Source organism: Quercus lobata, chromosome 6, assembly GCF_001633185.2.
Source record: "Quercus lobata isolate SW786 chromosome 6, ValleyOak3.0 Primary Assembly, whole genome shotgun sequence".
NCBI lineage: Eukaryota > Viridiplantae > Streptophyta > Magnoliopsida > Fagales > Fagaceae > Quercus > Quercus lobata.
The window spans coordinates 15,571,289-15,598,732 of NC_044909.1; the positions used below are offsets into that span (position 1 = coordinate 15,571,289).

The 27,444-nt window shown below is 36.7% G+C and overlaps 3 protein-coding genes across 4 annotated transcripts; 2 read left to right on the forward strand and 1 right to left on the reverse strand.

The window, feature by feature from the left end:
* The first annotated feature begins 227 nt into the window (after positions 1-227).
* LOC115949890 lies at positions 228-1,328 on the forward strand. The gene has a single exon (XM_031067155.1). It carries the CDS (start codon positions 228-230, stop codon positions 1,326-1,328), a length of 1,101 nt encoding a protein of 366 aa, XP_030923015.1.
* A 12,602-nt stretch (positions 1,329-13,930) lies between these two features.
* Positions 13,931-17,677, forward strand: LOC115950539 (protein SIEVE ELEMENT OCCLUSION B-like). Its single transcript, XM_031067729.1, has 6 exons — positions 13,931-14,281; positions 14,382-14,474; positions 15,539-15,984; positions 16,268-16,362; positions 16,501-16,631; positions 17,027-17,677. The coding sequence occupies exons 1-6, from the start codon at positions 14,087-14,089 to the stop codon at positions 17,480-17,482; spliced, it is 1,416 nt and encodes a 471-aa protein (XP_030923589.1). The 5' UTR covers positions 13,931-14,086; the 3' UTR covers positions 17,483-17,677.
* Positions 17,678-18,107: 430 nt separating this feature from the next.
* On the reverse strand, positions 18,108-25,684 carry LOC115995232 (DNA-directed RNA polymerase V subunit 7-like). 2 transcript variants are annotated; one of them, XM_031119715.1, is made up of 2 exons: positions 25,559-25,684; positions 18,108-18,963 (listed from the first exon to the last, which is right to left on the reverse strand). In XM_031119715.1, the coding sequence occupies exon 2, from the start codon at positions 18,952-18,954 to the stop codon at positions 18,385-18,387; it is 570 nt and encodes a 189-aa protein (XP_030975575.1). In that variant the 5' UTR covers positions 18,955-18,963; positions 25,559-25,684; the 3' UTR covers positions 18,108-18,384. The 2 variants fall into 2 exon arrangements, with proteins under 2 accessions (XP_030975575.1, XP_030975576.1); XM_031119716.1 differs by lacking the exon at positions 25,559-25,684 and adding an exon at positions 20,216-22,416.
* Positions 25,685-27,444: the final 1,760 nt, after the last annotated feature.

The following is a 27,444-nucleotide window of genomic DNA, read 5'->3' on the forward strand; positions in this document are numbered from 1 at the left end:
TCTTTCGTTCGCCATTTCATTGGAGGACAACGTCATAAAAGGCCAACCTCTTACTTGTTAATAGTAAGCAGTAGGAAGGGGAAAGCTTGAGGGATTATGTGAAGCGGTTCAATAAGGTAGTATTGGAGATCGACGAAGCTGATGATCAAGTCATCATAACAACCTTCTAGGCAGGGCTCAATAATCCCAACCTCATCTCTTCATTAGGAAAAACGCCACCAACCTCCATGACGGATCTGCTGTTCAAAGCCCAGAAGTATATGAATAGGAAGGACACCCTTACGGCCAAAAGGCTAATAGGAAAACAGAAGAAGGAAGAGACCAGTGAGTTTCATGGTAAGAAGAAGGATAGCAAGGACTCATACGCAGAGCCTAAGGCCAGCAAGAGTAGTCCTGACGCCCCAAAGAGAAAGATGAACTTCACTCCGTTAGTTATGCCTATGGACAAAATCCTGATGCAAATAAAGGATGTACCAAGGTTGAAATGGCCTAAGCCATTAAGCACGTCCTTGAGGAAGCATGACCTAAAGAAGTACTACCATTTTCATAAGGATCACGGCCATTATACTGATGAGTGCCGCAATTTGAAAAAGCAGATAGAAGAGTTGATCCAACATGGAAAGATTCAAAAGTTTGTTAACAGGGACCACCAGCCTCAATCAAGGGCTAAGGATAAAACCCATGGTAATGCAAAGGACAATGGACGAGATTTTCCGAAGCAAGTTGTGGGAGAGATACGGACGATAACAGGAAGAACCATATCAGAAGGGTCGTTCAAGTCTTTGAAGAAAACGTATTACAGGCAGGACAATAGTGTCCATATGAAACATCCATCCCTGAAGTATCGATGGTCAGAGAATGATGACATCAAGTTTACTGAACGAGATGTAAATGGGATAAAGCAACCCCATGATGACCCACTCATCATTACATTGGGAATAGAAGGATTCACCACGAGGAGAGTGTTAGTTGATAACGAAAGCTCGGCGGACATAATGTACATGACGGCCTATCAGCAGTTGAGGGTGGATCCCAAGAAGCTCAAACCCTTTAATTCTCCATTGCTTAGTTTCAGTGGAGATAGAATTTATACAAAGGGAATCATCACATTATCCGTCACAACTAGGGCATACCCGGCGCAAGTGACGATTCAAGTTTATTTCTTGATCGTTAATTGCCCATCATCCTACAATGTCATTTTGGGACGACCTACTATAAACAAGCTCAAGTTTGTGATGTCGACTTATTGCTTGAAAATGAAGTTTCCAACTCCAAGCGGGGTAGGCCAAATATATGGGGATCAGCTTTTGGTCAGGGAATGTTATTAAGTGGTCTTGGCCTCAAGAGAAAACCACACATGGATGGTGGAGGAAGAACCAAAGAAGTCATCCCAAGAGCTGAAGGAGGTGAACCTCGTAGATGAAGACACGACAAAAGTGACAAAGGTGGGAACGGGACTTAACCCCATCTTAAAAAGCAAGATTGTGGAGTTCCTCAAGCAAAATCTAGACGTCTTCGCTTGGACTCATGAAGATATTCCTAGGATAGACAATGAGGTGATAGAACACAAGTTGAATGTCGACCCCACCAAGAAGCCCGTCCAGCAGAAACGACGAGTTTTTGCCCTTGAATGGAACAAGGCTGTTATGGAAGAAGTAGAAAAGCTTTTGACTACTGGATTCATCCAGGAAGTCTATTATCCCAAGTGGTTGACCAACGTCATCATCGTCAAGAAGTCCAACAGAAAATGGTTCATGTGTGTAGACTTCACAGGCCCTAACCGAACCTGCCCTAAGGACAGTTTCCCACTTCCCAAGATCGATCAATTGGTGGACTCAACAGTCGGCCATGAATTGTTGATTTTCATGGACGCATTCTCAGGCTATAACCAAATTCGCATGAACAAGGAGGACTAAGAGAAGACTGCATTTGTCACTAGTTAAAGGCTATATTGCTACAAAGTCATGCCCTTTGGCCTGAAAAATGCAAGAGCCACTTACCAGAGATTAGTAAACCAGATGTTCAGCAAATAAATTGGATGAAACATGGAGGTTTATGTAGACAACATGCTCGTGAAGAACAAGAAAGCAGAGCTGCATCTGGACGACCTCAGGGAGACCTTCGACACATTGAGAAAGTATCAAATGAAGTTGAACCCAGTAAAGTGTGTATTCAGAGTTTCCTTTAGCAAGTTTTTAGGGTTCATGATCTTACAGCAGGGTATAGAGGCTAATCCAGAGAAAGTGAAAGCCATACTAGACATGACATCCCCAAGGAGTGTGAAGGAAGTTTAAAGACTGACGGGACACATAGCAGCCTTGAAAAGGTTTATGTCAAGAGCCATGGACAAGTGCCTCCCATTCTTCAAAACACTGAAGCAAGCTTTCCATTGGACAAATGAGTATGAAGTCGCATTCCAAGCACTGAAAGATTACATGTCCAAACCACCATTACTGAGTCCGTCCGTCGAGGGAGAAGATTTGGTCCTATACTTAGCCGGCTCTTAGATAGCGGTAAGCTCGACACTGATTAGAGAAGAATTCCAGATTCAAAGGCCGGTCTACTACACAAGCCAAGCTTTCCAAGGCACGGAAGCAAGATACCTAAGGATAGAGAAGCTAGTTTTTGCCCTAATCATTGCATCAAGGAAGCACCGTCCCTACTTCCAAGCACACACGATACTGGTGATGACGGATCAACTGTTACGAAAGGCAATGAGTAGGCCAGACGTGGCAGGGAGAATGGTTCAATGGGCGATAGAATTGAGCTAGTTTGACATCGACTACAAGCCTAGGATAGGAATCAAAGCCTAAGCACTGGCAGATTTTGTCGCTGAATTCACTATAGCCGAGCAAGATCCAGAATCAAATTACTGGACGATGTACACAAACGGCTCAGCAATGTCTGGCATGGGCAGAGTAGGGGTGATTCTCTTCTCCCTTGAAAAAGATATCCTCAAGTATAGAGTAAAACTCCAATTCCTAGCGACAAATAATGAAGCAGAATATGAAGCCGTCTTGATGGGCCTACGAGTGGTAAAGGCTCCGGGAGTGAGAAACCTAAAGTTGAACTCTTATTCAAAACTCGTGACTGGACAAATGAATAGTGAATACGAGGCTAAGGAGGATAGAATGAAGAGGTACTTAGCGCTGACTAGTCAGTTAATTTCTAACTTTGATGATGTCAAGATAACCCAAGTACCCCGAGAAGAAAATTCTGAAGCAGACAAGATTGCTAGATTAGCATTGTCAGAGACTAGCGAGAGACGACCTAATTTGTTAGTGGAGGTGCAGTATCTCCCAAGCATCGAAGGACTTGAAGTGAGCTGCGTACTGTCAGGAGAGAGCTGGATGGATCCAATAGTCACTTACATCAAGATTGGCAATCTTCCATCGGACCCAACCGAAGTAAGGAAGGTTAAGATTAGGTCATCCAGGTTTACGATCTTGAATGACGAGCTCTACAAAAGGGGATTTTCCCAACCCTACTTAAAGTGCCTCAACCCAAAAGATACTGAATACGTTCTAAGGGAAATCCATGAAGGAGTAAGTGGGAATCATTTTGGACCATGTTCACTCGTCGGACAAGTTATTCATGTAGGGTACTTTTGGCCAACAATGCAGAAGGATGCAGCTTAGGTCATCTAGAAATGTGATAAATGCCAACAATTCGGGAATGTGCAACATGTGCCAATAGAGAATTTGACGAGCATAACTTCATCTTGGCCATTCTCCACATGGGGAATAGACATAATGGGCCCCCTACCACATGGTAAGAAGTAGGTAAAATTCCTAGTCATTGCTATTGATTACTTCACAAAAGGTAGAAGCAAAACCCCTTGTAGTCATAACAGAGGCTAAAATACAACAATTTGTATGGAAGATTCTTGTTTGCCAATTTGGAATAACACAAGTTATTATCTCTAACAATAGACGACAATTCGACAGTCGTAAGTTCAAGGATTTCTGCAAGGAGTTGGGGATAAGAAACTATTATTCTTCACCTGGTCATCCATAGGCCAATGGATAAACAAAGGTCACAAATTGGACTTTGCTCAAGCTTATCAAAATCCAACTTGAGAGGGCAAAGGGGGCATGGTCTAATGAGCTCCCAAGAGTGTTATGGGCTTACAGAACAACGGTGAGAACCCCGACAGGTGAAATTCAATTCAAAATGGCGTTTGGGACAAAGGCAGTGATTCCTGTGGCGGCGTGTCGAGCATTAGGAGGGCACGGTACAACAAGCAGAGTAATGACGAGGGCCTCAAGCTAGCCCTAGACTGTATACCCAAAGTTAGAGACAATACAGCCCAAAGTATGGCATTATACCAAGAGAGGATGACGAGGTATTACAACCAAAGGGTCAAGCTGAAGCATTTCAATCCTAGAGATTTGGTTCTGTGAAAGGTCTCACAAGCCACCAAAGATCCAATTGAAGGGAAACTAGGCCCCAATTGGGAAGGCCCATACAAGGTCGTCTGTTATTCAAGAAGGGGTAGCTACTATCTAGAAGACGCGAAGGGAAAACCTTTGCCTCGTCCATGGAATGCAGAACACCTCAAGAAGTATTATCAATAAGGAGAAGCGAAGATTCAACCCTAATAAGTTCCAGGATTTGGGACATCTCATTTATTTACACATAGATAAGCGAGACATCAATTTTCATTATGCATTTGTTTCATTTCCTATTCAATACTTTATCTGTAGCACTTTTGTGTTGCCATAAGTTTATGTCTTTGTAACCTATCTTTATAAGCAAGGACGAATATAACAGACCAAATGTTTGCAGAACTGCTTTCATCATAGATAATGGCAAATCATTTCAAGGCAAACAATTTCCTTTAAATTGGAAAGAGGAGGCAAGGATAAAAGCTTCCGTCAAAATGAATGACGAGGTTAAAAATCCCAACTCGGTGATAAAAACTCGTAAGTTTAAATCACAAGGATAAAAATCCCGTCAATACAAATGATGAGATAAAAATCCATCGCATGTGATAAGTTTAATCACAAGGATAAAAATCCCATCAATAAAAATGACGAGATAAAAATCCATCGCATGTGATAAGTTTAAATCACAAGGATAAAAATCCCATCAATACAAATGACGAGATAAAAATCCATTACATGTGATAAGTTTGAATCACAAGGATAAAAATCCCGTCAACACAAATGACGAGATAAGAATCCATCATAGGTGACAAGTTTGAATCACAAGGATAAAAGTCTTGTCGATATTAATGACGAGATCAAATCTAGCATAAGTGATAAAACCTATAAGTTTAAATCACAAGGGTGGGAATCTCATCAATATGAATGGCGAGATTAAAATCCATTAGAGGCAATAAAAATTAAGATGCAAGTACGAGGATCTTGTCAAAATGAATGACGAAACAAACAACAGAAATGCTAAGTCCTAAAACGCAAATGCAAATACTCCGATAATGAGACTAAGAACCAGAGACTGGGAAATGATGGGATTATACTCAAAGGACATCAAAAAGATCACCAACAGGACTACAAAGATGAGAAATTCAGCAAGTGAAATTATAACATATGGTCATCAAGGCAAAGTAATAAGCAGTTTGTTAGACGGCCCAAAACCGAGGGGAAACCTGTCATTTTCAAAAAGGGGCCTCAAAACAGGAGGTAACCAATGTTTACTAAGAAAGAAAAGAAACCCCAAAATACAAAAGGAGGAACCCATTGTTCTCAAAATAAAAAAAAGAGAGGATAGAGAAATCATGAAGGAGGGGTAATAGACTCGTCAGCACTTTTTCCTTCAGCAGCTTTTTCCTTTTCCCTGGCACCGGATTCAGCTCCTTCTAGCTCTTTTGCGTTGTCCTCAAGAACCTCATTATCAATCTTTTCAAAATCCAAGCTTGAAAAATCTACAGCCAAACTATGGTGTTTCATCGTCCACCAGTTTAGGAGCTTAAAACCCTTAAAGTACTGCATGAACAGAAGATCGAAGAACTCCTTTGATTGTTTGAACTTTTGGATGATCTTCCCTCTCTCATCATCAGTCTTTAGAAGGGCAGTTTGAATCTCCTCATCCTTATGAATGACGAGGGCCTTCTCCACATGTAAGGATTTAGTGAGCTCCTTCACTTTTTGGTTCACTTCGTTCCTTTCATTCATTGCAACGATCAAATCTTTCTTCAACTAGGAACATTCAGCCTCAACAGATTCTGCTTTTGATGTAGCCATCACGACCTTCTCCTCCACATTTAAATAATCAATCGTAATGTGCAATGGCTCCCCAAGGACCTAACCAAAACAAGTAAGGTTAAAAAAAATTGGGCACATCTACACGTATAAGTAAATTGAGAAAGAAACATAGGAAGATCAGAACTGCATACTTGCACCAACTTGTGAATGTGTCGACTGACGAGCTCATGCGAAGGAATGGATGACAAACCCTTCAATTCGTCATTGGTGATGACATTGTGCGCACGGCCTAAGGCTGTAGCAGGATCATCCCATACGCTCATCCCTGTTTTACTCTTACCCCTTGCACAAGTAATTGGAGGAGTAGTAGCAATTACTTCCAGAGAGGGAGTTGGAGAAGGAGGGGAAGTATGGACAGACGGAGTTAGGACAGCAGTATCAGCTTTGTTGTCGCCTAGCTTTCTTTTTTTCGAGTCAGAGGTCAAGTTGGCTAGGAGTTCATTCTTCAAATTCTTAATGCGGGCATACTTGTCTTTGCTGTATCAAGTGGCCATTTCTGCTAAAAGAAAAAGACGAAGAAAAAAGAGAAGGAGCCACCCCCAGTCAAACAATAAACGAAATTAAGAAAAACAAGGCAATTGACAGATGAACTTACTCTTCTCTTCTCAACGAATTTTTTCCAAAACATATTTTAAGGGTTCAGGGCCTAAGCAACAATCATATAAATGACGAGGATTAACTAGGTCGTCGAAATCCTCTATTTCATGAGCATAAGCAAGGGCAGCTCGAACTCGATGGTGATATTGGTCTTCAAGGTCAAGACAATCAAGATCTGCAGATCAAAACAAGAACATCGGTAGACAAGTAATCGAGGCATGGAAAAAGAATAGAAGGAGATAACAGAAATACGCACCAAGTGCTGGAACTTCCCATTTTCGTAGCAATCTTGGGACTTCCCCCCAAAAATGATCGAACAAAGTTTCCCAACCTGATTCGGAAACAAAGAAGTACCGTGATTTCCAGTCATGAAAGGATGACGGGAAATCCCTCACAATCCTAGATTTCCTATCCCAGGGTAGGAGCTTAAAATACCCATAATGGGTAGAAGACCTTAGATGATACAAAAACAAAAACTCGTTTATAGTGATCATCTCACCATCACAAGCGAACACCCAAATAGCCGGACAACTTATTACCGTCCTCCAAGCATTGGGGACGAGCTGACTAGGGGCAATCTGAAGTTCGTTCAGGAGGTGTAAGATGAACGGATGGACGGGAAATCGAAGGCCACACAAAAAGTAAGCCTTATAAAAACAAACTTCTCCGTGAGCAAAGTTGCAAGCTTCCTCACCCAAGCAAGGCAACCTAGTGGAGGTACTTTTAGGAAACTAAAATCTCTTCCTAAACCCTTCAACTGACTCTCTTTCAAGGAACAAGACTCGGAAAGGGCGTGTAAAGGACGTGAGGAAGAGGATGAGGGCAATTTAGAAACTGTTGTATCAAACACTTGGTTCAAAGATTCAGCGTTGGAAGACAACCCAGTCTCCAACTCATTGGACCTGACATCATCTGTCTTATACTCAACAAGGTCTATTTCAGAGTGATACCTAACCAAAGACTAATGAATTAGAGGGTAAAGAATGAAAAGAATAGGCCTAAGCACCGAACAACGAGACATAAACAGACTTACCTAGGGTCAGTGACCTGAGGAATACTATAAGAAAACTCCTAATCAAGCGAAGAAAAAAGAGACAGAGGGGCACTCTTGACTATGAAAATAAAAACCAACCATGAAAGTGCAAAGAGAAGAAACCTTACTAGGGAATTTCTGAAGATGAAGATCACTTGGCGCTTCGAAAATCAGACCAAAAAGGGTGGAGGAAGGGGAACGGTTTTCTCTAAAAAGGAAAACCCAAAAAGCGAGCCAAAATCTAGGAAGCCTCAGACGCACCTTAAACAAGAAGCCAACACGTGTTTTTTCCTTGAAGAGCAGTCGCTTCGCATTTAAAGCAAGACCCCAAATTTCGGGAATTACGAAGCGCCGAGACCATTCACATTCCAAAGATCGTCCAAAATTATGACGACCATGGAATGAGGGGGCAACTGACGAATATCGGCAAAAGGATTGTCTAGATGAAAGACGAGCTTAGCCATGTTCGTGACAAGCTGAGAACAAGATTCCATCAGCATACATCACCTTCATGGATGAAGCAGACTACCACTCATTAAAGTACGGATAAATGCCCACAGGATAGCTGTGAACCAATAATTGCTCCGGAACAGTTACCAAACGTAATGATTGCCCAACGGCTATCCATTACACCATTAAGGAAACCATTAGTGTCAATCAATGTTGCGTTACTCTCAAGAGAAAAACGTCCGGAAACGGCATTAATAGACATAACTACACCCATCCATAACAAGCTATAAAAGGGAAAAAAGAACTCAAGTAAGAGGCATGATAAAAATTCCGAGTATTGATTTACAACAGATTCCAGTTTGTAAAGAGTTTTGCTAACTTAAGCATTGGAATATTTTTAATCGACTCCACGCCAAGAAGACCTCCATTGCTTTCTTTTCTTAACAACAGGAACCAGAAGTCGTCCATTGGCATAGACGAGGAACGTACTAACGAGGTCCATTTTCGGCTTCATCATGTAGCATTTGAGGAATTTCTCGAAACTATGTGGAGAGTTTATGACGTGAATGCATAAGGAATTTTATTTTATTTTTAAAAATATATATTATGTAACAAATAGAATAAATTATTTGAGAGTGCTTGGAGGCAATATGTAGCCATTCATCCTTCTATTCTAAACAAAGGGTAAAAGAAGAAGAAATAACAATATAAAAAGTTCTATTCCTATTCCCTCTCCACTTCTCTTCCTTTGTGTGCTTTATGAGAGTGAGTCTCTTCCTTAGAGTGGTGTGTCAGTATTTTGAATTGTAAGTGTGTAAAGGTCTACCAACTTCCAACTGGTGCACATTTTTATAGACACCCCATTTTGTGCCTCCAATTTAACCTCACTTACATTGCATTACACATCATCACCATATCATGTCACAAGGGTAAAATTATAATTTTGGTAATCTGATCTCCAAATACATTTCATGAAATAAACCTTGAGGTCATAGCGATCAAAATGATAGTTCATGGGTCTTAATCAGACAACTGGATTATAAGATATCAAGAAAACAAATTTTAACAATAATGTGCACTTGCATGAAATAAGTCCCGACCACACGTGATTATGAACTCTTAATTCTAATTGGTCTAATTTCAGTCCAATTTAAATTAACTGATATGTCATAATGCTGTTGGTTGAGGATATAATTTATGGTAAGGTTACATATAAATGATTTAATCCAGAGACAACATTAATTGATTCCTTGCAAAATAGACAAAATTTGATTAATTAATTAATTAATTGAAAATATTTAGAATTGATTTTTTGAGCTTGTGGACCAAGAAATCAGAAAATAGAGTTGAAATTCGAAAGCGAATCACAACTGAAATAGAAACAAATGGAACTTAAAAGGGAAAAATCTAGGGAAGTTCTAGATCTTGATCAGCACTTGGACTAGATCCCCCAGAATCCTCTCCTTTTTTGGCCCTGCTTGCTTCCCAATTACGTTGACTTTGCCTTTTACATTTTTCACTCAGAAAACCCTATATAATTCCCTAAGTCCTACATTGCCCAAAAACTCGTCCCTACCTCTCCCACATCTAATATAAATACCCTAATCCGTCAACTATTCAAATCACCTCAAAATCTTAGAGCTTCCTAGCAAACTAAGATTTCTCTTTCTTTCTTGAGGTTTTGTCTGGTTTGGAGTGCTAGGAGTGCTATGCATGTAGATAAGGTTTTTTTACCTTCTCCTTTTTTATTATACCCTATATATATATATATATATATATATATATATATATATTTTTTAATTTAGTTTCTTATTTTCTCTATTAAAATAAGTGAGAACTCCATTGTAAAACCCATGAACTAGGAGGGAGAATAATAAGAGTAGGATGCCCCCACTGTTTCTTGAGAGGCAATAACATGACTCTATCCCATTCATGTGGGACAAGTGCCAAAAACCACCATCGAAGGGCTTTTGGGCCGGGGGTGTTGTCTTTCACAATTTGGTCAATTGACTAAATAGAGGTGTTTATTTTATATTGTGTTGTGTGTTTTTATAAATTGAAAATGTGACTTTAAATCACGTTTTCAGTTTTCACACTATGTTGTGTGTTTTTATAAACTGAAAATGTGACTTTAGATCACATTTGCAATTATAAAAACTCAAGTGTGTGTAACACACTATGTACAAGAGTGTTTTTTTTTTTAATTTTAGTTTTTATAAGTATGAGTGGCTAGAGTGTGTTTAGTTTGCAAGATTTCCTAGTCTATCTCCATAGCAAAAGTTTATGTTGAGCATTGATCTTTGCATTCCAAAGAGTCTTCCAAAAAAATCGATAAGGGACCCAATAAGTCAAACATATAACTTTGGTGATGTCATAGAACTTTGGAAAAAGCACACTCAATGATTTCTTAGATGGAACAGAAATTTTTGGAATCCAACAGAGAGAAGAAATAGACAAAGGTAAGAATTTTCTTAATCTGAAAACTGCATTACCCTGGAGATTACAATATGTTTAAATAGTAAAAGAAAAACTAATCTCGATATTCTTGGTACGATCATTAATGTCATTATTATGGTTTCTCAAAAAAAGCGTTGCTAGAGGCGATGTCATATGAAGTGGCAGCTACTCACAATATTCTTGCTATGATCATTAATGTCATTATTATGGGCACTATGAATGGGATTTCAATTGTTAGAGCAATCACATCAATTTAGCTAAATTTTTCCGTCTATTTTAGCATAAGAACCTACTTTTTCTACTTTACACTACCGCTTTTCAAAAACACCCATGTCAATTTATTTATTTTACAATCTATTCTATTTAAATAGTAATATTTCTTTAATTTTTTTATTTTATATTTTCTTTTGTCCCTATCTCTCTATCTTTTTCTTTTGTCCTTATCTCGTCTCTCAGATCAAAGAATCTGATCCTTCTCAATCTCAACTCTCCACCCTCTTCAAAAGCTTTCCACCCTCCTCTTCTTCTTCTTTTTTTTCTTCTTCCTCTCACGGTTAGATCACATCTCCATCGCAAGCATCTTCTTCTTTTTCTTCTTCTTCTTCTTCTTCTTTCTCTAATGGTCAGGTCGCCTCTCCACCACAAGTACCACAAGCATCAAAACCCACAAGCACAGATCTCTGTCAACCCACAAGCATTGATCTTTGCTGCCAACATCGATCCAGAAGTATCAAATCCCATCGACCCATAAGCACCAATCTCCACTACTAGCATCGATCCACAAGCATCCAAACCCATTTCTTTAGACCCACAAACTCTGATCCCCACCACCAACACCATTCTCTCTCTCTCTCTCTCTCTCTCTCTCTCTCTCTATTGGTTTGTTCGTGTGAGTGTGTTTGTGTATTTCTGTGTTGATTTGTCTATGTGGATGTGTTTGTGTTTGTGTTTGTGTGTATCAAAGAAAAAAGAAGATGAGGAGAGGAGAGGAGAAGTCTTAGACTAAGTTTGTTTTGCACACAGAGAAGAGAGAGAAAAAAGGAGAGAAATTATGGAATTAATAAAATAATAGTATACACAACCACAATAACTATGTATATTTACATGATTACTGTAGCAAATGTGTAGATATACACAATTTTAGAAGGATTGATGTAGGAAGTTTTGTGGCTTAAATGTGAAAAATTCATCTCTTTTTCTATTATACAAGGTTTGTTGTAGATGCTCTTACAATAAGAGGAAGTTCTAGTTTGAGGACCACTAAAGTCAGCCAAGAGCCAATGAAGCTAGAGTAGCTCGAATATGGCATCCATAGGACCACAAGAGCAAATTATTTCTTGTTGGCCAAGATATAAAGGAAGTGCCCAAAAAGAACTAATAGCCAATAGTGGAGAAATATTTACTATTGACAACCTAAGGGTAGATTGATTAAAGGAAAAGTGGGGATCGTGGAAGAGAGTGCAAGTGATGTGTTGGAGAATATGAAGGACAACAATATAATGAGTGGATCTAGGAGCTTCCATGAATTAATTGGCCAAGTACTAACGACATAGGTAATGTTTGGACTAGTGACAGTGAGATAGATTAGATTATCAACCAACTGATAGTAGAGTATGGCATTAGGAAAAGGTTCTCCATTAATGTATTAAGCTTCACATTGATCTATAATGGACTAGAAATGATCTTACGATAAGTTAGGTCAACTTTGGAGTGGAGGAAAATGCATATTTTGCATTGGAAGAGGATATAACCTCAAGGCTATGGAAGTATATATCTTAGGGTACCCAAATCCTTCATTTCAAAATTCAGTCTAAGAAAATGTTGAAAGGCATGAATTATTGCAATATCATTAACATTAATAATCATGTCATTAACATAAAGAAGAATGAGAGGTGATATCAGTAGAGTTTTGGCAGAGTAAAACATTGTTAAGCAACCACAAAATTGAATTTGAATTTTTACTTGCAGTCCAATATGCATGAGTTGGCCTAAATATATAGGTCTAAATTTGACACTGAGAGATAAAAAATCCTTGATTAAATGTGCGTTTGGCTCTATCTTAAAAAGCCAACATATTTTACTATTCAGCTTATTTTTGTTACTATTTATAGACTCCGATATACTTTTTGGTACTATTTATGAGTCTCACTGTACTATTTCAACTAATTTTTACATTTATCTATAGTACTTTCTAGAAAAAGTTTTCAGTTTCAGTAAAATAAGCGGATCTCAAATAGACCCTAAAACTAAAATCAAGACGTATTGCTTTTCCTTGAATTTAGTTTAATCAAGGATTTAACCATGCTACAATCATGCGATACAAATTTATGCTACAATCATTAGATTGGATCTTCTTATTTCCCTATGGATTTTTTATTTGCTTTGGAAATTGATGGTGCACACCCTTTGAGCAAAAGACTCCTAACTACTCAAAACTAATACTCAGTCTTGACTAGACACTATAAGTATTAACCACTTTTTTAAAAACCGAACTGGCCGGTCTTATCGGTTCAATCGAGAACCAGAAGCTAATCCAGTCCGGTTAAAAGCCCCAAAACCAGTCAACAACAGGAAAACCGGTCAAAACCCAGGGTTGAACCGAAAATTAAAAAAAAATGGTTCTACACCCAATTCAGTTTTTAAAACCATGGTATTAACACATTAACCAAGGCTCCATTTATGACACTTTTGCATTGCAAAAGAGCATTACATCATCGGCATAAAACAATTTAGTTATAGCTGGAGTCCCACTAGCCATTTTAACCGCTCTTATTGCATTCCTATTTGCCTCTCTATCCATTAATCTAGCCAGCACTTCACTTCCGATTATAAACGGACATGGGATTCCCTTGTCTCAGACCTCTACAAATGAAATATTTTGCGGCTTCTTTACTGCCTGGGCTGGATAAGCTTATTTAATAAATTTTGAACTAAATCCAAAAGCCCTAGGATTGGATAAAATGAAGAATTTGAGAATGCTGTCAAAGCACCATTTTATGTTGGTAGATATGTGGAATTTGTTGCATGGGTAATTACTGTATTAATGTTTGTAATTCCACGATGATAGGGACCCACTTGAAGCTAACTTTTTCAAGCCGGGAGAATATAGACAAAAAAATAATTAACGCGATGTGTTAGCTAAGGCCCTTATCATCCCAGTTTCAATGGTTATAACTCGGCCACGTAAAAGCTGAAACAAAGAACACGAACCATCTTAATTTCTCAGTCCTCCACTTATCCCAGAGTTTGATCTGGAAGAACATCACATTCTGCGTAAAACGCAGAAGTTTTTTTGGCCTTTTCTTGCTTTGTATAGCACAATATGGCCAGCATGAAGCAGCAAGCTGTTGAGTTTGAGATCACGGGTGTGCCAAATGGGTATAACGAGGAGGAGATCTTGAAGCAAATTGATGAAATCCATGTTACTGCTGGTGAAGAGTTTGATGCTGAGTCTCTTTTCATTTTAGTCGAAAACATTGTTAAGCATGCCGCACCCATTATTGGTAGTTTTGCGCCGGTACAATATACACCCTCCTCATCTACAACCTTGCCAATTCTCACTCTCTCAGCCTTTTTTTTTTTTTAATCTTTTGGTAATTAAGTATGCCTTACTGCAGGGTGCCCAAGCACTTTTGTTTAACACGGAGGACATGGCTCCCAGTGTCTGTTTTAATTCACCGTTTTGTACACTTAAGCAGATTTCCTGCAAGGTCAGCATATGTATATATCCTAGTAATTGTCATTCATATATGAAACCCGCTAGATATACTTCAAATTACTCTGTTTTTTTTTTTTTTTTTTCCTCAAGATTTTTGGTGTAAGGATAATGTGATTGTCATGATATCATGTTGATCAATATGGTAAATGATTAGATAATGGGCCCAAATCCAAAGTGTTCACAGTATTAGTGAACTGATGAAAAGGATCTCTCTCTCTCTCTCTCTCTTTCTCTTAAATTTTTTTTTTATATATAATTATGATGAAAAGGATCTCTCTCTTTTTTTTCTTTTTCTTTTTTATTTATATATATAACTATTTTTTTGAGAATCATTTATATATATAACTATGATGAAAATGATCTGTAATCATAAATATGTTACTTTAAAAACAACATTTGGATCCTTTATTCACCTTTTGTAACTTTAACTTGACATTATATTTTTCTTGACTTTTGAATTATCTTTTTTCTAGAATTTTAAAATTTTTTTTAGTTAATCAATTCTTTTATTTATTCTATAAATTTAAGGGGGCCAACATGCACTTTGTCTTTTTCACAAATAATTATTAAAAAAACGAGTGGAACCTAGTATTTACTCACTTCCTCATCTATTATTTGTTGTATATAAATGAAATGGAAGCATAGATATGAGGAGGGACTGAACTCTGTCAAGAACTTCATTTGGAAGGAGCAATGGTCATGTAACTCCTACCAGATCATAATACAAAATTTTACTCTTTCACCCAAATATTTTTGGCTTATATCATATAATTTATTAGGTTGTTTCTTTTTATTGACATGGAGTACCACATGAAGTGCTCTGAAAGTATCTAGTAATTACTCAATAGACTAAGCATCTGACATTTTGTATATTTATCAGTTCCATAACCGTTCACATTAAATAAGATTGCTAAATTTTCTTAAATTAAATTTTTTTTTCTAAATAATAAATTTACTGAGATGTCTTATTAATCAAAAGACATCTATTATTCATTATTGAAATATCATATTCCCATGAATGGCATGGGCACAATGCTAATAAATATGTAACTCTAGATGGCATGCAAGGGTCCGGGTGTGGTAAATGCTCATGAAACAACACTGGCAATACTTGGCATGCTATCAAGCTATTCATGGGATGCAAGGGCCGTGATGACCCTAGCGGCTTTTGCTTTGGACTATGGAGAATTCTGGCTCCTTATGCAGATTGGCGCGTCTGATCAACTCACCAAATCAATGTCAATCCTGAAGGGACTACCAGTCTTGGCAGGGAACTCAGGGTTGCAAAAACGCCAGCAAGCACTTACTGAACTTAACAATCTGATCAAAGTCACATTGGAAGTAATTAAGTGCATTTTTGAGTTGGAGAAGCTACCTAACTATGGTAGAGAGAATGTGCCAGCATTGTTAAAGGCCTTGAACCATATCCGTTTGGACACATATTGGCTCATTAGAACGGTTATTGGTTGTTCAGCTCAGTTGACTGGCATCACTAGTGATGAGTAAGCTATCCTAGCTTGTCCATTCCAATATTCCATGCTCAAAAATATTAACAAGAAATTCTTTTTGTATGAGACTAATATTTAGATGAATAGAACGTTGGACCCTTTTCTGAATTTGTACTTAGTCTTGTCATCTTAGCAATGGGGTCATGCTAATGCTAATCTTCATTGTATTACTCCAATTTTATCAGATCTCTTAGAAGGGATTTTATGTTCCAATATAACCAGAGACGAGTTTACCTTAGCATTATTAAATGACTATATATGATTGCTCCAATTTCAGGGACCAAGAGGTGGATCTGTCCAGCTTGACTTACAATCTTTACCACATCCTCAACAATCTTAAGATGCAACTGAATATTTGCAAACAACAAATAGGTTAGCTACTTATTGGTAAGGAAGCATAATTGCCTGTGTTCATATCATATAAGGCAATGCTTCCTGGCCTGTGTTGAATACAAAATGCAATGCATGAGAAAGGACTAGATGCTAATGAAAGATTTCGTTTAAATGTAGAGGAAACTGAGACGGAGGCTTATCAGATACTCATGAATCTCTTCCAAATCCGTCCCAAAATCATGGAAGTTTTTAAGGCGCTGTGTTATGGCAAGAGTAATGTGCAGCAACTCATCGATGGTTCAAATGAGGTTTGCTATGGCTACCCATCACCTCTATTATTATTGCTATCAGTACAGTGTTATTACTTATTCACTACTTTCTAATTTTCTTTTTTAATAAGCCTTTTTGGCTTAAGTATTCTTTTGATCCTCAACTTTTAGGGCTAGTTTTGTTTTGATCCTCAATATATATTTGATGTGGCCGTGCATGCGTAAATGTCTTTTTAGTTTTCAGAAAACTATCTAATTGTAGCATTTAGTCATAGAATTTGGGTACCTTCAAAACTAGGCACATTATTCTGTTGGGTAGCTTGGCTAAAAAAAACAAACTGACCAATTGAGATTTGATGACATATTGTTGTAGTTAGAATTTGAATTTCTTGCTAACACAGTTCCCTTGATTAATGATTAAATTCCACAAACAGGTTTACTTTGACGTATTGAAGCATAAATACGTGTTGTTGTTCATTTCTGGCCCAGACATCTCTGATAATGATGTTTCGACTCTCAAGCTGCTTCGTAAAGAGCTTGGCAATCGTGGTAAGGTCGTGTGGGTTCCAATTGTGGTTCAGAGCAGACCAACCATTAACATTGAAAGAAAGTTTAGAAGCCTAGGCACCGAGGTGCCATTGTACATAGTGCAACAATTTTTACCTATACCAGGCATCAAGTTCATCAGGGAGGAGTGGCACTTCACGAATAAGCCAATTATTGTGGTGATAAACCCAAAAGTGAGGGTAGAACACAATATTTTGCTAGAGCAGATTAGAGGAATCAACTCCTTCCCTTGCTTTAGGAAGAGAAGGATTGATTTGCTTGTCTGTGAGCTTTGTAGTTGTGTGTGTCAGTGTTGTCTTTGTGTGCACATACCAAAAAATTAATTGTTGCCGAAGCTACTAGCGCAAACACTAAGGTACTGCAAGAGGATTGGGAAGGATTGCACTTTGTATTTATGCCCAGCGTTGATTATTGCACACTCGCTGGTATAAACTATCAACCGTCTCATGTGTTAAATGGATGCATACTTAAAAATATGATTAAAGTATATAAAATTATGGATATTATGTGTACACTAATGATTGTATAAAAATATTTTTCCTTTATTCACATAAATAAGATGATCTTGATTGCAGAAAAGTGATAAACGTTGTCAGCTATATTTTAGTGTGTAAGATAATTATATTAGTAGAATATTAGAAACTGAGATGTAGAGAAGTTCTTTATGACACTTATTTACTACCAGATACAGAGTTAAATATGGTGTTATTTCATGCAAATCAAGCCAGTGCCAATCAACTTTAGAGTAGCAACCATTCCTTCCAGTAAACAAAGCTTGGAAGTATGATGCTGCATCGACTTTTTGCGGCTCAAACGACAATCTTTTCTCTTTTATCAAATATATATATATATATATATATATATATATTGAATGAAGTGGCAGCTGTGTTTTAATATCAATAAGAACATGCTCATTAGAAGTATAATAGCAGACAATACACCAGGATATCTACGCACTAGAGAATGGAAATAGTGAACTAAACTGTGTATCATCATCGCTCACTGTAATTACAATATCCTAATTCTTAAATGTCTCAAATCCTTCCAAACTTGCAGCAAACTTAGCTGCAAGCTATAATTGACATCGGTAAATATATACATCACACAAACATCTGCTTCCTATTTGCAGTGTCACCCGCCAAAAATAAAACAAATTTAAAATGAAAATCATTTTGCTAATGAAATCATCTTCAAAGAAACATGCTTGTGTAGTTTTCTTATTTATTTACAAATCCAATTCATCAGATCCAGACAATGAAATAGGTCCAAGGGAATCACCAACTAAACTGGCAAGCATCACAAATTCTTTTTTGATGCGTCCCCTTTTCTCTATCCATCTTACTCCAAGCACCACAAAACGGACCACAATGTCAATCTCTATCTTTGCAAGCTCATCGCTCAAGAAGATTGGATTTTCCCCAGCAACAAAGTGGTAATTTGGCATTTTTCGAGCAGAGAGAAAAGCATATTTAATAGGTCCACATCTCATGAAGACCCCATGCCTAAATATGTGGCTAACAACTCCCTGTAAAATCTCTCCTGTGTAAGGTAAGAAGGTGCGACAATTAAAGACTACAGGGAAGAAAACGTCCCCGGACTCATCCACAACCTCCCCTTTTCCTATGTTCTTTAAGCTGGTTACTGCAAGAAAGTAACCATGATCCTTGCTGGCCTTTTCATTCAACATGTCCTCCAACAGGCGCGTTATGATGGACCGCTGGGAAACAAGTCCATTTCTGTTCAAGTTTTCAGCAATGACTGCCACATCTCTGAACAGTTCTACTTCACAGAACATATCCACGATCTAATTCAAAATGACCAAAAGAAACATGATTATTAAGATTGATTTTCAGAATTAATAACCCAAAATATATTTTTGCAGAACTAACGATCCAGCTTCTTTTAGATAATGCAGCATATAGAATGGTTTCCAGTCAGCAAACCAGATAATCAACAAACCAACCCTTAAGACAAAATATTTTTGGATAATCCATGTCATTAAAATGAATTATTTTCTTTACATAATACACTGGAGAAGCTCCATAAACATTCTTTTATTGGTACATTACACATGCACCCAAACAGTTTTACCCTCCAGCTTACACTGATGAGGGGAGGAAGCGCAATCTGAGCTAGAGCTCATTGGCCTCCATAAACATATAGAGGAATATCATTGGGGGTACAGGAATAGCAACAAACCCACACAGAGATGTCCATCTATCTCATTGTCAATTGATGGAAAGACATAAAGGGACTGAAAAACCAAACAACTCTGTCCCAATTGATAAGGGGAATTATGGTGTTTGGTCTACTGATTTTGCTTCTTCTCAAGGTGGTGGTTGTTGGTTGTTTTTTTTTTTTTTTTTCCCCTCTAATGACTGGTAATGATGATAAACCTGAGACAACATAACCAGATATTTTTAACTAAAATATAAATAAGTTAGCCGAGATGATGTCCAACTCTTAGAAATAATGAAATCCCCCCCCCCCCTTTTCACCCCCCCTCTCTCTCTCTCTCCTGTCATATAAAACACAAGCATTATGAGTGAAATATAATCAGAATTTCCCATCTGCACCCACCATGTTGGTCTCAAGTTTATATGCAATCTCTTTTATGCAACTGTAACAAAGAACTGTGAAAGCTAAAAACATCCAGACTATACTAGAGAGTGGAGCATTTCAATCATTATGCATAATTTTTAATTTTTAATTTTTATGTAGATCAATTTCATACTAATTTTTCACTTGTGCAATAAGGATGGAAGATAAAAATGGACAAAGCATTCAAGTGAAGAGGTTAACGGAAGCCATAATTGTCCATGGTTAGAAAGATGGTAGAGTTCAGAGAATGTAGAATTTACTAGGTGCTTAGATGTTTCTTATTTGCATTCATGATGAAATTCAACCCAACCTAAGCTAATAACAAAGTAGATTTTTAACACTCTAAGTCAACTCAAGTAATAACAACAAAGAAAGATTTAATGAGACAAAAGAGAACAGAATGCCAGACGAGTAGAAAAGCCAGAGGCAGAAGGGAGCTTGACTGCAAGACCCACCCATCAAGCAGGGATGAAAGTTGGCCTTAGTGATCCGACAGTGCCATGGAGAACAGCCATCGGACTGAATTTGTCATAAAATTGAGATTCTTTTGTTTCCTTCCTTATCAGAGGATCTCGATGATATCAAATCAGATCAATATTATGAATAACAATATCGAGAATTAAATAGCATAACATAAGAAGATCCTTTAGCCTACCAAATTATAAAAGAAAATAGGCTAGGCATAAATCTATAGGCTGAAATATTAACTAAGAAATGATACAAGGGCGCCAATAAGATAGAAAAAATGAATTGTAAAAGGTTAAGTGCTAAAAAAAAAAAATTTAAATGAATTCTATGTTCTTTCTGATTATTATGTTCTAATGTCATTGAATAGATCAAATCCTGAATCCATTTATTTTTCTAGGACCCGAGACACTTGAAGAGTCTTTTCCATTCTTCAGTTTCTAGAATCCTTGCCCCGGTCCTATTGGTTGATGATACGGTTCCTGTTGGTCCTGTTGGTAGAGTTCCTGCCCTTGGCCTTTTTTTTTTTTTTTTTTGCTGCTAAGTTACACACACAACCAACCAATGGATCTTGAACCCATGACCCATGACCTTCCTTTCCCCTAGAACTTTGGCCAAGCATACTAAGCAAAATTGTAGAAGACTATACTTGCACATATATTTATATTTTTGGTAGTAATGGGTAGAAAAAACTCACAAATATTCCAGTTAATCATAAGAATATTAAAGCTGCATTTGAGGACTAGCCAGAAACCTTACTCTAAGAGGTTGGTTTGTTTCTGTTTTACAATTAAATTCTGGGTCAAGAAACAGAGAAACAATCTTTATTACCTTCATCCTACATTGATATTGGCTCACCTACTTAATTGGATCTTTGGATCTAGCTTGCTAGATCATTGCCATCATTGTAAAGACAGAATGAAAATTTTTTAAATTTAGGACTAGGACATCAATCACCAAACTGGTGTCACAAAAGGAAGTGCCTTCCCTCCAGTTGCACCTAGCATATTTTCATAATCCTTTCAACCATATTCATACTCTTAATCCAATGGGTGTTTATGAGCCTGACAAAACCGACCACCCCATATTGTGCCAATTGGTCTCAGTCAACTTCTAGCAATATCACTGTGAAGTTCGATTTCTGTTTTAGCAACTCCTACACCATCTGCTTCTCAGTTTAACCAAACCACCGATTATTTATTTATTTATTTATTTATTATTATTATTTACAGTTAATTATATTATGTTTAAATAGTGCATGTGGTAACAATTAGTTGCTGGATAGAAGAAAAAAACAAGGCACGTGCCCATACAAAACCATGCCTCCAATTAGTGAATACCCAATCTCCAAAATTTCCCAAATTTCGAAATTGAAATCCCTAACCTGCCTTTCATGCCTTTTACTCCCATCCGTCCTTCACTCCTTTAACTCTTAAACCCTCCTAACCTTCATAATAGCCATCAGTCTACGTCCTCCAATGTGAAATCTCCATGGATCTTGTCAATCTCCACCATTCCCCTGTAGATCATCACCAATGTTGCTAATCTCTGTCTTTCACTTTCATATCTCCAACTATCTACATTTTCTGGTAAAAATAGTTGCCATCCTCCGTAAATCTTCACCTGTCCCTGCCTTCCTATTTCTCTTTGCTTTGAAGCTAACAATAGAACGAGTTTCAGCTCGGTGAAGCTCAGTTAAAATGCTTCAGATGGTCTGGTTTAGGTTGGTAATTTTGGAAAACCAATGAGATTGGTTAGGTGGGAAAATCCTGCTCAAGACCGGCTAAAATGACAAATTGAACACCCTTAATCTAGAGAGAAACCAATGATAACATAAACAAAACAAAGACCACAGCTGCTAAGAGTCTTGTAACTTAGTGGCATTGCTTGTTCTCTTTTATGAGGAGAGTCAAGGTTCGAATTCCTCTCCCCCAGTTGAGGTAACATATTAACTATAAGGTAAATTGCAAATTACACCTCTAAAGTTTAGACGTGCTTAGATTTTACACCCTGAAGTTTCAGAATTTGGATTTTATCTCTTGAAATTTAGGAGTTTTTGGATTTTATGCCCTAATGATTTAGAATTAGGATTTTACCCCCTAATGTTTGGGAGTTATTTGGATTTTACACTCCCAAATTCCAAAACTTCAAGGTGTAAAGTCCAAAAACCTAAAACTTTAGGAAGTAAAATCCAAACACCCCTAAAATTTAAGGGGGGTCCAAATTTTGAAACGTCAGAGTGTAAAATCCAAACACCCCCAAAATTCAAGAGGTAAAATCCAAATTCTGAATTTTCAAAGTGTAAAATCCAAGCACCCCCAAAATTCAAGAGGTAAAATCCAAATTCTGAATTTTCAAAGTGTAAAATCCAAACATCCCAAACTTTAGGAATATAATTTACAATTTACCCTTAATTATAAACGCACACACAGCCAAGATGATATATCTAATACCGTATGTTTAGTATATCTGTATATGACTACATATGTTGTCAAAGCAAGGGTTATACATGCAGAAGTTGCAATCGGGTTCATTCTTCTAAGGTATTTATTCAATCCATGATTTCTTTTACCCTCTCAAATTGACAAACATTCAACAAATAATCACAACACCCCCCCCCCCCCCCCAATCCCACATTTTCTCACAGAAAATAATTAGGTTGTCCAAAATATGTGAAACTTTCAAAAAGTGGAAGTTTAATTTCCTATAATATTCCAACATTTTCCAAAAATAAATAAATAAACAAAAACAAACAAACAGTTTCTTATCAAAGGGTACCTATCAAAAAATAAAAATAAAGTAAATGACATTTTAGGAAATTATTAGTTCACTACATTTTTACTGTTTCATTAATAATCCAGTCATTTCAAACTTTACATTAATATAAAGTGAAAATTCCATTATTTCATCATTTCATCTGCAATGTAATTTGTTTACAAGTAAGCTCACTTCTAGTTCTCTAAAATCAGCGTGACCCATATATAAAACAATTTTATAACACATAAAGGTATAAGTAGATGGTGTGAACCAGAAGAAGACTAAAGAAGCTAGTTTGCATATCCAAACAAGAAGGAAAAGGGTTTAGTTTGAAGCAGGCTTCCCAAAAAAGGAAGCCAGTTTATACAATTAGAAAGTCAACTATCAACCAAACCTGTTGAATGACAGAAACAACTAGTTACAGTTGGAGACAGGATAAAGAAAAGGAAAAGAATAAAGAGGAATACATGCTTCATCAAGGAATCAAATTATCAGCCATGAAAGATCAAACTTTAACAGAGATATGAAATGATCTGTTTAGATTAATCAAGGATCTAAAAGTTTCAAACTCATGTTTCAAAAAAGGCCTTTGGGCAAAGATACCCATTCTATCAAAAAACACCTTCACTTGGTTGGCATTGGACATACTTTTTACTGTTTTCCACACACAATTTTGTGACTTTGTTCACCAAAGCAAGACAAGTTCTTAATAAATTTTACCATAAGTCTCCTTGACAGAGACATGAAGTGATGGGAATGCCACTGGCAACCCCCTTTGCAGACTTAATAAAGTTGAGGAAAATTCTATTCCAATGGTCAAGAACTAATTTGGGATGTTTAGGATGATGGAGAGTTATTTTGGGACCTTTCTCAGCTAGTCTACATTATATTAAGTCTTATTTTGTTGTTTATCTAGGTTAGGTTGCTGCTAGTTAAGTTTTGATTAAGTTTTAAAAGGGTAGGGGTAATTTGATTATTCACAGATTCAAAGAAATGGCAATACCAGATACTTATGAGTATTCTCTTATATTTTGGACCTTCAATCTATTTTGTTCTAGTAGTTTCCTTCTTTGTTTACATGTAGTCAATCCTGACTAATATGTTCAGAATCCATAGCCGGCCCCAAAAATTTGGGACTAAGGCTTGATTATTGTTTATGGTCGTTACTTATATCTAAACCTAAAAGACCTATTAAATTTAAATAAGCTAAAAATATACATAGATTTAACCCTCGTGCCTATCGTTTCATTTCCTAGTTTTTCAAGAATATTTGTATCACCATGTCTCATGTCATGTCATATCTGTACTTCTTAGGTGTATATGAAGGCTTCTATATATTCTATCAAGAGAGGCTGAGTTCAATAAAATAACAGCATTTTGTTAAGATTTGAGCATGTGATTGTCTTCTCCTTTCTAGATGTCATTACTTAGGAACCCTAGGTTAAATTGCTTAGGATTTATCTTTCTTTTTCCTCCATCAATTAACTATTTTATTAACAAACCAAAGGAGAATCCTCCGAGATTCAATCTTTTTTATAATCTAACCATCAATCCTTAAACATCAAAAACCATCTCTAAGTCGTTAACATCAAACCCCCCACAACAAACCTTTAAGAACTCATCAAGAAACATAATATCGTGCTGAATTTATTGAATATTCTACATCATGAAGTTACAAGAAAATCAAATGCCGGTGGAGACAACAGATACGGATCCCCAATCACATGGCTGAACAACGGAGGCCTCCTACCCATCAGACCCAATTAATGTTTATCGATGCATGACTTTTATGACTGAATGTTATTTGATTTTATTCCTGGATTTGGTTATGGGTGGTTTTCCTTTGCTCACCTGATCTAACTTGGGAACCCTACTTAAAGACCACAGAATTTAGTATTGGTTATGTTTTGATTGAGTAATACAATTATTGTTGAAAAAATTTCTTCTAATGGCTTGGTGCTGACTCTTGGGGCTAACTCTAGAATTTTATCTTTCTCCCCAACATTGGTGTCGACTCTGAGCAATGCTAGGTGTTGACTCCTAAGGATTTTTTAAAATATTTTTTTGGTTCATAATTTTATAACTCTCCACACAAGTCCTCAAAATTGCCTTGTGCTGCATCAAATGTTGATTTTTAAATTGATGGTCACGCGCATATGGGGATTGATAAATTCAGACCCACGATGGGATTAAAATACACATTTCCAAGTTTCCAACAACACTTCATCTAAGATTTCAGAACAAGGGAATTCAAAACTTACCCTGGGTATAGGAAGATAAACAATAAGCGGAATATAATTATAACCCACACAGCTAGTTTAGTTTCACTTCTTAACTTGCAATCACTCATGTGTTTGGTTACATTAAACTATGTGGAAAACAGAAAACAACATATGAACCCAGAAACCAATGAGACAGTCCAATTATATATAAAGACCATAATAAAAATGACAACCCAGTTGAGCAAATTATAGTAGGAAGTGAAGAAAAAAAAATATAAATATATATATATATATATATAGAGAGAGAGAGAGAGAGAGAGAGAGAGAGAGAGAAGGGGGTTTAAGAAAAAGAACCTGGCTGGGATTTTGGAGAGAGGCTGATCGAAATATTGATGGGTGCAGACTGCGAACTCCTTTTCTAAGTTTAAGGAATGAGAGCTGCTGTGACTGTTCTGTAACTTGTTGCGAGACAAAAGCAACACGGAACCGGCGCATCCTAGATTATTTCGGCTGTGGTGTGATACAATGCGCACCCATTCGAGTGTCTATTTGGCACTCGTTTGGTGGCTTTTAGGATTTTTTTTTTTGGGTTGAAGGCTTTTAGGATTAGCATTGCATAATTTTTTTTTTTTTTTTTTTTTTTTTTTGCTGAAAGATTAGCATTGCATAATTGCATACAAAACATTTTCAAGAAATGATATCCAGTGTCATGTTTTCACAATAAATTTTATATGGTAAATTGTTTCAAGTTATTATTAATAAGCAAAAGTAGTAATTTTAGTTGTAGACTATTAGAACTAGTAACTATTTGCCAAATAGAATTTAAAATAAATAAATATATATATTTATCGCATAAGATTTGTTGTAAAATTATTATGCAAATGTTGTGAACGTAATATTACTAAAAAATTTCACAATATTTTTCACAACAAATGGCAAAGCTTTTATAGGTTCTTAGGGCACGTTTGGTAGATTATAACGGTAACTACATAAGAATAGGAATAGGTATTACAAGGAATACCGAATGTTATAATGTAATAAAAATTATTATTCATTTGTTTGGTAACAACACAATAATAGAGATTTGGCTTACCTCCAGTACTTTTTTAACTGGAAGTCTCCTTTTGTTTTAAATATATAATGGCAAGTAGTAGTGAGTTTTAATCTTCACCTTTTTATTTAGTTAGCGAGTGATAGGGCAGTTTTTTATTAAAATAAAAAGAGATTCCAGTTAAAAAAGTAATGAAAAACCTCAATAATAGAACTCTGAAAACAATGGAATGAAAGTATTTTAAATCAAACTTAAAATACATTTTAGGAAATAGCTTACTTATATAATTATATTTCCTAAAAAATAATATTATTTAAATTTTCATAATTATTATATGCATATAGAAAGTTTGTTTATTTGGAAATATACTAATTTTACAAAATTAATACACCTACTATGGAATAGTTATTACAACCTATTTAGAGATGAATAGTTATTGCTCATTTAAAGGAATAGTTCTTCGTAAGAAATGACTATTTTAATGTAATAAAAACATAACAAAACTATTGAATAGTTAAACCATATGAATAACTATTACATTACAATGCCTATTTTAGTCTACCAAACATATTAGTTAGGCCCAACACTGATATAACTTTTTTATCTACTAATAACAATCTACCACATTAGACTGAGACACTTATTAGTTTTTGGGTGGTGTCATCAATGTTGGGAGTTGGTCTTTTTTTGCTTATTAATAAAGTTCCTTATTCAAAAGGAGAAGAAAAAGGTTTATCAAATAATTTTACCTAATTTTTAAGACCAATGTTATGAATATGGATCTTGTTTTAGTTTGACTATTGGAACAGAACATTTTGGTATTTGTGGACGCCCCCAAAAATCGAGGGTTTTTTTTTTTTTTTTGGTTGGGTTGCACATTGAGTCCTTAGCAATGTGACTCTTCGTGTGCATGTATTTCTACGGTGAGGTGTCTGTGAATGTGAGTCCCTTTTTCTTATTTTTATTTTAGGAGTCACCCCCAACCATTGGTTTTGTACTAGTGTAGGCACAAAGGTGGGTATGCCCCAACCGAGTGGACCATGGTAGAGAAAAGTGGAGTCACCACCTAGATTAGGTCTAGGAACCATATTGGGCCTTTCGAGCCAATTACTTACATACATGGGTCCACATACCAGATTATGGGTCCAGAGTTCGGGTATGACTTGGGAAGGTGTTAGGCACCCAAGAC